The 11,411-nt window shown below is 39.0% G+C and overlaps 1 protein-coding gene across 1 annotated transcript in view; it reads right to left on the bottom strand.

Moving 5' to 3' along the window:
- Positions 1-1,098: 1,098 nt before the first annotated feature.
- Positions 1,099-11,411, bottom strand: part of PRMT3 (protein arginine methyltransferase 3) — a 60,161-nt gene continuing 49,848 nt past the window's right edge. The window contains exons 14-16 of the mRNA XM_081165162.1: positions 10,781-10,831; positions 10,516-10,603; positions 1,099-1,522 (exon numbers count right to left, since the gene is read on the bottom strand). Of these exons, the coding sequence (XP_081021288.1) occupies positions 1,413-1,522; positions 10,516-10,603; positions 10,781-10,831 (249 nt within the window). The 3' untranslated portion in view covers positions 1,099-1,412. The remainder of the gene's footprint in view (positions 1,523-10,515; positions 10,604-10,780; positions 10,832-11,411) is intronic.

Raw genomic sequence — 11,411 nt, 5'->3', positions numbered from 1 at the left:
AGGGGCAGTCATTCCTTCTGACTGCATGCTGGAGGGCAGGAAATGCATTAGATAAATTCACACTAAACCTATTTAGGTACCAGTAGTAGATAGGTAGCCGTGTTGGTCTGCCATAGTCAAAATAAAAAAATTCCTTCCAGTAGCACCTTAAAGACCAACTAAGTTAGTTCTTGGTATGAGCTTTCGTGTGTATCTGAAGAAGTGTGCATGCACACGAAAGCTCATACCAAGAACCTATTTAGGTGCCTGTTTCATGCTGCCATCTTGCCCTCTGCACCATTTGTTGTAAAGACACGCACATAGCCTCAAACATCTAGTAGTGAAGAGGAAAAGAGTATTTTTCTAAAGAGTTACAGAATGCTCACCTATCTTTCATGGTATTGCAGCAGATTGCACATGACTTTTTAAAAAAAACTATGTGCCCATTTTTGCTATTCTTTATTTCAGGTAGCCAAAGAATGGTCTTTAACTCAAGACTGGTCTTTAACTCAAATCAATGTACCGTAAGCAGCAGTACTGATTACGAATGGCAATTGCGGTATTCTGAATCAGTTGGAGTGTCGGCAGAAAGGCAATAGCATGTCATGCACATTTGTCTTGTTACAGTTTACAGATTTAAAGTATGACAGTCTTAATGGGTGATGGGATTTTATTCTGTATGTAGAAGGGCATATAATATAAAGTGTGACAAGTTAGCAAAACAAAGAATTGACAAGACTGATACCTCAAAGTCTCAACAGGTGGCTCAATACAAAAATCTCATAGTCAAGACACATAATAAATTTATAGTGTCAATACAAAAAACTTTATTTTTTCAGTTGTAATATAAAAATACTTGAGGAAAAATAATGTTTTGCCCATCTAAAGGAGGTCAAAACTGGGGGGGGGGGAATTGCAATAAGTAAATTCCACAAGATTCCTTGTCAAGAACCTTGACTATGTTTCTAAATGTATCTGAAGAAGTGTGCATGCACACGAAAGCTCATACCAAGAACTAACTTAGTTGGTCTTTAAGGTGCTACTGGAAGGAATTTTTTATTCTAAATACATAATTATCCAAGAACGGTATCCAACAATGCCATGTTCAGAGTAGACCCATTGAAATCATTTATTTCATTGAATCTACTCTGAGTACAACTTAGTATGATTTCATTAACAGGTCAAAAGTATTTTTTAAAGTTGCGCTGCTTACGTCCACGATGGCAGACTTGAAATAAACTTAATTCCCTCATGGTTTCTTCTTCTAACTGCTTTGGATTGTATGAAATGGCCTGCAGAGAAGAACCAACAGTCTATGGGTACACACTTTCTAGCACTATCATTTCCAGAAAAACGTATTTCGAAGTTGTTGATCCAAACAACCACTGTTTTTATTCATTTTATACATTTCAAAGCCAGCTGTGGAGTAGTCCTCACTGAAGACTGTATGTCTGCTTCACATTTTTCAGTGAAAGTGTTATGATGAGGGAACGTGGATCTTTTCTGTTTTTGTGGACTGTTATCTTTCCTTTCAGTTCTTCACCTACAAAACAATGCACAAATGAAGCAACTTTATTAGTTTACCAAGGAAATGGTTACACACAGTGTTACTAAATTTGCATGCACAGTGGCACCTGCTTCATTGAAGGAACTTGTTATAATATGGTAAGTCATGACAATTGAGATCACATTTGGGTGGCATGTTTTTGAATATCTGGGTAGCATATTTTTGAAAACTTCACCATCCTATTAATGCAACAGTAGGAAGAAAAGAGTCACCCTTAAAACACTACAGCACTGGAAAAGTCCTTCTGCCTTTTGATTACCAGACTGATACCCACCACTTCCAAAAGATTTCCCTAATGAAAATTCTGCACACACTCACATAAAACCATAAAGTTGGTTCTCTCCTGCTCAGAGATAGGTTTAGGGAATCTACTTAATGCAACACCATTGCTTTGATATCCCTTCAGTTGTTGGAAACTATGACATATTTTGTTTGACAGCTTTCTAATGATTTTAAAACAGAGACGGGGCTAAGGGATGGGCAGAGATAGCAGGTAAGAAGGCAGCTAAGTGGCTTCATACTTTTGTGCTGCCTTTGACCTTTAAACATAAACGCATGATATCCAAATTGGCACCTAGCAACCATCCTAAAACCTTTGTCAAGGAAACAAAAAGCAATCACGCTTGATAACCTTCTGTGAAGTCTCTGTCAGGTTATCTAATGGGAGATGGAGGCACAGGTACTTTAACAAACTGAAGATTTTAACAACCATGCAACCATGCTTTAAAAAACAAAACAAAAAAACCAAACCACAGCCAAAACATCACAGCATTAGATAGGCAAATCCATCTGTTTGCAGTAGTCTGTCCTATGCTTTGTATTGCATGAGTACTTAGAAATGGACTTTATAGGATTTGGCTAAAGGGTATTTTGAAGAACTGCCTGTATTTAAGAAAGAACCAAATGTATTATATTACAAAGTAAATTGTTGACTGTTTTTGTTTAAGATTTGCCAGCTCTTCGGTAGGTGTTTAGTGCAGATATTTTGGCAATGTACCAAAAAGATCCTGCTTATTTAAATATTATCCCTGGATGTTTCAGCTGAATTTGTTTGTCCCAATCCTTCGAAGTGTGTTTAATTTGCTATTAAGCAGTTGCTTATATTCCACCCCAGAGACAAATGTGCTTCAGCAGTGAGCAAAATCATCATTACCACCTTTTATGTATCTTTAGAGGTTTTCAATTGTTTTATTAATTTAGGGGATGAACATAAAGCTGCTAGTATAAAAAAGAAAGAGAAGAAGTTTAGTATAAATTTTGAAGACAGCACCAGCACATTTTATGTAAGAGCAAGTGTTTACTTGGCGTTAAGAGGAACTATAGCAGACTGTACAAAATGGAGAGCCACTGTACCTTCAAGGGATGAGGGAAACTTGTTTTTATAACCAAACAAATTAATTCTACAACATGTATGACAGAAGTCTAGATGAGCAATGAAATGAAAGGTTTTATCTGATGAACATGATAGCATTAAGAGAATTTTGGAGCCTTGGGCTGTAACTTAACTGGGAGCAAGCTCCATTCAACTCAGCAGAAATTAATTCTGAAATGACATATGTATGGGACTGTATAGATATATTCTATGGAATGGTGGCACTAAGCTTAAAGCAGCCTGAATTAAGGCACATACTGGCGTTCCCCCAAAGTGGCTTTCCTATTCACTCTTCAAACGAGGAAGTGCAACTTCCTGCATATTTTATGCCTCTCCTTGTACAGAAAAATTAGCAAAGTCTTATCTGTGCTCAGGCACTGAAGACTGTCAGAAATGACTAATTTATTTGTCCTATTTATTTTTCTTCTAATAGTGTAGCAGTTCGATTTGTTCCCTTTATATAAAGCAACACCCCTCCTTGTATCTTTTTTTTTAATTGCGTTTTTAAATTTGAAATATAAATGCAATAAAAGAACGTATTCTAGAACTTTTACTCCAAAACATTTGGTCCATAGGAAATCCTGTTTTTTTCCTTCTGCAGCCAATCCAACCCTTTCTCATAACTCTTTCCATCTTCTGAGAGAGAAGGTAGAGAAATGAATCTTTGTGTCTCCTTATGTCACAAAACATAATTTTGCAAATTGAGCCTGGAGATTTCGTGAATACATTCATGCATACTCAGTTACCTTTATAACATTGCTATTTGTATGTAGTTCAAAACTGCATGAATGCATGAATCCTTGGGAAAGGTGAACCTTTACTAAAATCACTGCAGGGGAAATGATTACTGATGGCTATTTTAAATAAGCAGACCTTAAAATATCCCATCCAGATGCCTCATGCGTCTTCATAAGGGACAAATGCATGAAAAAATCAGCATGTTGGCAAAGTATAATCAATAGTTTCATAATTTATGCCAGATTAACTAACGCAGCAGACATGGTTTGATTTTTTAATTCTGTTCACAAATAGTCCAGTAATTTGTTATGAAAATAGGTAATGTACATTTGGCATAAAAACATACGGTATGTGCTCTCCATTTTTGAGTGACTGGAGAAAGCCTACGTAAATCATGGTTTGATCTGAATTGTTAGTGTAAAACAAAAATATGCATACATGTAATGGGTGGGAGTATCCCCTTAGAAGAGCTATCCCTATTCTGGAACCGGGTGACTCTTTCATGTATTAAAATATCAGCTCCTAAGTAAAGATCTTCTATTAATGTCATGTGAACAGGACTAGAGATTGGTTTGATGAGAAAAAGTAAGAAGAAGGGGAAAAGCCTATTTGGTACCACATGTGATGTTTTCCAGCCCCCCCCCCCGCCTTTTAAAATAATTGCCTTTAAAGTTGCAGGATTGCTTTATTATAGTATTATCTTGAGTAGCAGGCACTCTTTGTACTTGGAGTCTTCATAAATTCAAGAATATAACTAATCTGACCTTTTTAGCTCTATGGAGCACCATTGTTTCCTTTGTCAGAAGCTCTGAGAAGCACATTCAATAACTGCATAAATACAGAATTAAATCTCTGTGCTAGTTAATATTGCTGACAGGGGCCTTTTGTGAAGTCATCATAAGAATTCAAGAACAGCAAGACCATACATGCGTCGGAATGCAAGGCACATCTGAACCCATTGAGCTGATGGGATTAATCTTATTCATTGTTGTGTATGACCAGTTATGCAACAGTGAAGAACTGAGGCCTTTTTTAAAAAAACAATTCCAAAAGAAAAGAGCAGCAGAAGAATTGAGGCCCTAAAAAAACCAACCCTTTCTATCCCCCACACCCCAAAGGCAGCAAAAAACTAATGATAGCTGAGAACTGAAGGTGTACTAGTTCATAAAAAATTAATTTGAATGATGCAAAATCTAACTCAAAATAATTTTGACAGTATAGACAAGATTTCACAATCATTTGGTGTATACATAAAAGAGGCTGGTCTAAAACACACACACACATGTACAGAATTAATATGCCCAATATGCGCCAATCTGCTCACAAAAATATCCTATGTCTGACAGCAGCACACAAAAGCCAGCCAAAATGTCCCTAAAAAGGTGGACAGCCAGATCCTACTGTAGTTATAATTCTACCCCCTGGGGGGTTTTATCAGAACACACAGTCTAAGTTTAATTGCATAAAAATGAATTAAATTTGCTATTTAAGCAGCTCTAGTGATGCATACCTTGAGGCAAGCTGTAAGAGGCAACATTTCTATAACAACCCACCACAGCTTTCATTAAAGGCAGCCCCCAGTTATTTATAACCATGTTAATTGCATTAAGCAACCCAGACAATCAGTTTAATTCATTGTCATGAGGAAGATCTTCTCCTTTTCCTCGTCCCAACAGGCCACGTTAAATCTTTTGTGCCCAGCCATTTCTGTTGCTAAACTAAAGCAATGGCTGTGTAATCATAACAGAGAGGAAGATCAGACCAATTAATCAATGCCATATAGATATAAAATGACTGATGTGCTTTCAACAGCTCTACTGCTCTTATGCCCTGCAGAAAACGCTTCCAGAGACTGAGCTGCATCACCTATGCTCAATAAGATGCAAGGAAGGCACAAGTCATGTCATGGTTTGATCAAGACTGAATGCATTATCTTTCTACTGCAGTACTGTCATTCTTCCCTTGGAGAACACTTAAGTTGGCTTTGCATAGTAAAAAGTACAGCAAACAGGAACGGAACAAGAAGTGTGCTGTTTCTGCACCATACAAAATTAGTAGGTTTTTTTTCCTCTTAAAAAGGCACTGCTCTATGGCTGAGCATGTTTTAGCATTTCTGCTCATGTATTGTTGAGTCTCTTGCTTAAACCGAAGGGCTACTCAGTGACACTATAACATACTTATGGGACAAACTATTCATATGATGTGATATTATTTGTTTATAATATTTATTAGACACCCAATTAACAGACTCTCTGGGGATGCACAAGATGATTCAACCATTCCCAGTGCAAACAAAGGGGGAAAGAGAAGACCATCTCCAATTACAACAATTAGGACTCAATTACAGCTCTCAGACAAGACAGACAGTTTGTGGGATTATCATGCAAGTACAGAAACAGTACTCAAATGGAGAAAATAGATTGGCATGACTACATTTCACTGTACCCAACAACAAAAGGCTAGAAAATGCCATTGGGGATCCAGAGGAGCTCCTCTGCCTTGAGCAGAAAAGATTGGTTATAGTAGCCTTTTCAAATGTTATGGCCTGTGAAATCCAAGGGATCATGGAAACGGCCCCAACGTGAAGCACACAGTAGCAAAAAACCAATGGGACAACAGTAAAGGTAAAGGTAAAGGGACCCCTGACCATTAGGTCCAGTCGTGACCGACTCTGGGGTGGCGGCGCTCATCTCGCTTTATTGGCCGAGGGAGCCGGCGTACAGCTTCCGGGTCATTAGGCAGCATGACTAAGCCGCTTCTGGTGAACCAGAGCAGTGCACGGAAACGCCATTTACCTTCCTGCCGGAGTGGTACCTATTTATCGACTTGCACTTTGACGTGCTTTTGAACTGCTAGGTTGGCAGGAGCAGGGACTGAGCAACGGGAGCTCACCCTTTTGCGGGGATTCGAACCGCCGACCTTCTGATCGGCAAGTCCTAGGTTCTGTGGTTTAACCCACAGCGCCACCCGCGTCCCTTCTAAGTACAGCTGCTATAGAAATCTTCAAAGGAGCTTATCAGTGAAGCAGAATCAAATGAAAAAGGGCACATCCAAATACTGCAAAAAACAAACTATAACCGATTTGAACTTCAAAATGTATGAGGACCAGTGAAGAAAAATAAACAAATGGTTGTCTCACCCCAAAATAGGAGGTGAAAAGTATGCTTAATAGGTGCAATGTGCAGGAGGAGAAGGAAGAGGATATAGGAGGTTTCTAGGGGGTGGTTAGTAAGTAAGGTGGAGTGGTACAAAAGGTGGGGGAGGCAGTGGCAAGGACATGAGGATGAAGGTGAAAATGGGTGCAAAGTGGGGCTGCAGACTAGAAGAGAGAAGTGGCTCCAGAAATGGGGTTGAGAAACTTGGTGGCATGGGATGGGAAGGGGGTTAATAGAGGAATGGTAGGGGAGCTGACAAGCAAAGGAGAAGCTTCTAGTATTGTACATTACATATTATCTTTGCTGGGGTGTATGTTAAGTTAAAAAGGCATCTCTTGCACATTATGGAAGCCATGACCTTAAAGGGGGGGGGGGGAGTTTTGTCCAGAAAGGATGCAAGTCCCACTGAACTTCATTAAAGCAGCCAAGATTTGGTCTGCATAATGCAAAGCAAGATTTGCAAAGTAAGATTTTTCTAACTAGAGTGGTAGGAACTGATATGAATGAGTGATGTTCCAGAATATGATGGCGATTCACAGTGAGGTACAACAGAATGCTGTCACCATGCTCCATTTGTTCGTAATACCTTGCTGCATAGCTAAATGACAGAAGAAAGGGCAGCCTTAATATGTTATAGACAAGGGGAGCTATCCACTTTGAAGGGCATTTTTTGAAGTACATTCTTGACTGACATAGATATGCCCCATGGATTTCACAAGGCTACCTCATGAATGCTCAATGGTGTTTTTATGCAAGAACTGTCTTTAGCTTTGAAGCCTACCACAAATTAGAAGTCTTCCAGCTCTTAAAAGTTTTTTATTTCTTGCCAAAATAGAAAGGATATGCTTGAGAGCATCTCTGACTTACCAGGCTGCGATCTCAACCTAATGTTTAATATAACTTTTCTTGAAATCTAAAAAAAAAAGGATTTTGCACTGACTTACTCTGAACGGGAGAAAAACCATTAACTTGAACCAAAGAAAGAGGGGGAAAAACCACACAAAACCCATTAGCAATAAAACAGCACATGGTTGCATTTTATGTTCTTGATAATGCCTTGCAGTGAAAATAAAATGTTTGTTGTTTTCCACAGCAATTTAAAAGGTTGTACACAGCAGAGCAGTGCAGCCAAAACTCGTCAGAGGAAAACACTTTTCTGAAGACCAGTTCAGCCTTGGTAGTCTAATATTCTAGGTAGGAGAAAATATGTACACACGGATGGACATTTTTAATGTATATGTCACCTGATTTATTCTGTCAAATGGGCAACTACTGCAAAAGTCATATGTGAAGTAGCCTTGACACTCTTCTTCCCTATGGGTTGTGTTCAACTAAGTTCTAAGTTCTGAGTAGACCCACTGAAATTAATGAATGCCACCCACTGTTTTTAAATTATAAAGACATATACACTTTACTGATGAATGGGCTGGTAATGAAGTATGCTGCTTACATGCAAGCCTGCAATATGAGGGAGCTTTTGACATTGAGATTTGGACATATCCCCATGTTTGGCACCCCAAGAGGGACCAGAGAGATAAATCAGAGAGATAAATCAGAATTATTTTTTTATAATATTTGAGACTAGCTTACTGTCTCAAAAGGAAATTAGCACGTTTATTGAAAAGTATTAAAATCTATAAACAGCACACTAACACCAGTTTGAGCTTAGGAACGCTAAAACCAGTACACAAATTGTTCTTAGAAGCATTCCTAGGAACCAAGAGGAAAACTAGGATGTGAAAAAGAGAGGCTTTGGGTTAATTGGGTAAGGACATTGGGTTGAAGAGTGAAAGTGGTATCACAGTGCAAAAATGAATGAAGTTGCTTGTTTGCAGAAGGAAAAGGGGAGGTTATCAGGGAAGTTTGGCTAGTGAGGTTTTGGGAATGTTTTTAGGTGAAAATCAGAAGAAATTAGACTTTGAGGAAATGGCTGCTTTCATCTTCAATCCCTTTTCTCCTACACCCACTTTTTTTGCAACCCTCTTTGGACCCCCATTTTCCCCTTCACTCCCTTTTTAACTCCACCCTGAAGGGTTAAACAAAAGCAGAAGTTCTGGTGGAGAGTAAATTATGTATGGATTCTGGAACACATGACAAGGAAATACTGATAACCAGATTTACTGTGATCACTGGTATAGAAAGATCATGCACTTATTAGGTCCATATGCTCAGGGTCTAAGATTGTTCTTAAAGTCACTGGACCTTAGTTAACAGAGTTCTTATAGTAGATTAGACACCTATTTTTTAATGTTAAGCGTGTTCTGACAAATGCCACTGCACATTTATTAATGTAGAACAAGCAAGAAAGGTCAGCTAAAATGACCTGTGGAAAAAAGCTAGTTAGGAGCCTAACACCGCCACATCCAACTCAAGCACACATTTGGAGTTGTGGCACTGGGCAAAGAAAGTTCCATGTATGCCTGCCTCAATACATGAAAGTGCATCTTCCTGGACTGTTTGCTCCATTTCAGGAGACCAAGAGACTACACTCAAAGGGAGTCTTGTGTTCTTCAGGTTAGATCAGGTACCCTCCAGGTGTTGTTGGATTCAGACTCCCATTTGCCCCAACCAGCATGGCAAATGGTCAGGTATCATGGGAGCTGTGGTCCAGGTACATCTGGAGGGTACCATATTGTCTACCCCTGGACTACACATAGATCAAAAGCAACTAAGGCCTGCTTCACTAAGAGGCTACAGTGGCCTTATTAGTTCTTTCTTCATGCACGGCTTCTACATGTGGACAAGTGGGCAGTGGATGTCTACCGCTGGCCCGCTCCTGACCCTGAATACTGCACTGGTCATGCCACATTTGGTTGCAGTGCTCTCTGCAGGGAGGGAGGGGAAATTTAATAAAATAGACAAGTCTACATATGAACAGCTGCTCCTACGCTGCTTTCCCAGCCGTGCAACCAGTACCATCAGGGGCGTGGCCAGAAGCATAGTTCCACTGCAGAAGCTACACATGGAGAACAACTGTGTGTGCATATTGTATATTTCACCACCCCTGAAACCACTGCATATGAATGCATTTTCCTTCTCTCCCTTGGGAGGTTATGGCCCAACACACTCTTCCTTGTGTGTGAATGTGGGTAGACTCTGTAAATATACACTACTTGTACATGAAGTGTATGCTCAACCAAGAAACAAGTTAAGTAATATGGCCAAGTCGATATTCTGGTCAAATTTGATTTAAGCATGTTGCTCTGCACATGTAATGCGAACAAGTCATTATGAAATGGTATGTAAACATCACTACTCACTGGGGAAATAAGGTACCAAAATCTTTCTTGGACTCTTACAACTCCTGGCTAGATGACAGGGGTTGCAGTTTTGATTGCTGTCATGTAAAAAGTCCCTGCATGTAGAAAGCTAATATATGAGGGAGAAATATTTTTACCTAGTCCTCTTTCTTTTGTTCTACTTGCCTATGTGCAGAGTATGTGTATTCATCTATCTAGTGAAAGAGCATTCATAATGCAATACTGCATGAGGCAAAGTCCTTGTAAGCCTCTAGTCACATTATTTTGGTGAACTAAAAGCAAGAACTTTCACATATAGTATAAGGCAGGAGGGAAATTATTATTGGATGTTGTGCAGGAAATTCCCAAGTGTTTACTATCAGCATTTGAAACAAATCTGAAAGCGTGTCAAGAAGAATCTAGTATTATAGGAATTATATTAAGCTAGAAAAAAAAATACTGTACCTTCTTCCACAGAAATTGGGTTCTCCAAAAAAAATGCTGTTTGCTTCCAGTGTGTTTTGGTACAGCAGGGACTAGTTGAGAACAATACCTGCAGTGACAGAGTTCAAAAATCTGTGATGACATACAAGACTTAATATCATGCTACATTAATCTAGCACACATACATTAAATGCTTGCAACAGCAAAACAGACTTATTCCAAAACACCTTAAGGCAAAAAGCTGACAAAATATATATCTTTAAATTAATTTTGAACATGTACTCACTGTTTTACTGCAATTCTTCTCAAAATATATATCAAAATATCCAGCAACTGCCTGCAATTTAGAAATAAACAAACGTCAGCAATCTTCACATTCATTATCCTTGAAGTGTTTCTTGATATCATCAATATAATTGCTGGAAATAATATATTGAGTAATACCAAGTTCTTGCTTGGGCACGGACATTCAAAACAAACTGAAAACTCAACCACCTTGATGTCATTCAGCAAATACAACGGCTCCTTAGCATGTTGTTTAAGGCCAGCAAGTATCAAGGGTTAAAGCTGTGGCCTTTATTCAGTTAAGGTTTGTCCTTCCATTTTCATTACTGTAATAGAAGCAATATTGTTGTGTTTCCCGGGTATGGAGAATGGGGAGCTACTGCAAATACACTGCTCAGAATCAAAGTAGAAATGAAAAGACTACCAAAGCCAACCAAAACTGTCCAAAAAATGCATTCATTTGTCTGGTTACTTTAAGAGAGCCCTTGCCTCTGGTGCATCAAACTGTGTTGCAGAAAATGCATCAGATCATCAGAAGGAAGTAAGAAGAGCTTCTGGAGTCTTCTAGGAGTCTTGGTTGACCACAAACTTGACATGAGCCAACAGTGTGACGTGGCAGCTAAAAAAGCCAA

This window comes from Podarcis bocagei (genome assembly GCF_964188305.1).
Source record: "Podarcis bocagei genome assembly, chromosome: 1".
NCBI classification, from domain to species: domain Eukaryota; kingdom Metazoa; phylum Chordata; class Lepidosauria; order Squamata; family Lacertidae; genus Podarcis; species Podarcis bocagei.
The sequence above is the reverse complement of the archived record's forward strand: the minus strand, read 5'-3'. Positions and strand labels throughout refer to the sequence as shown.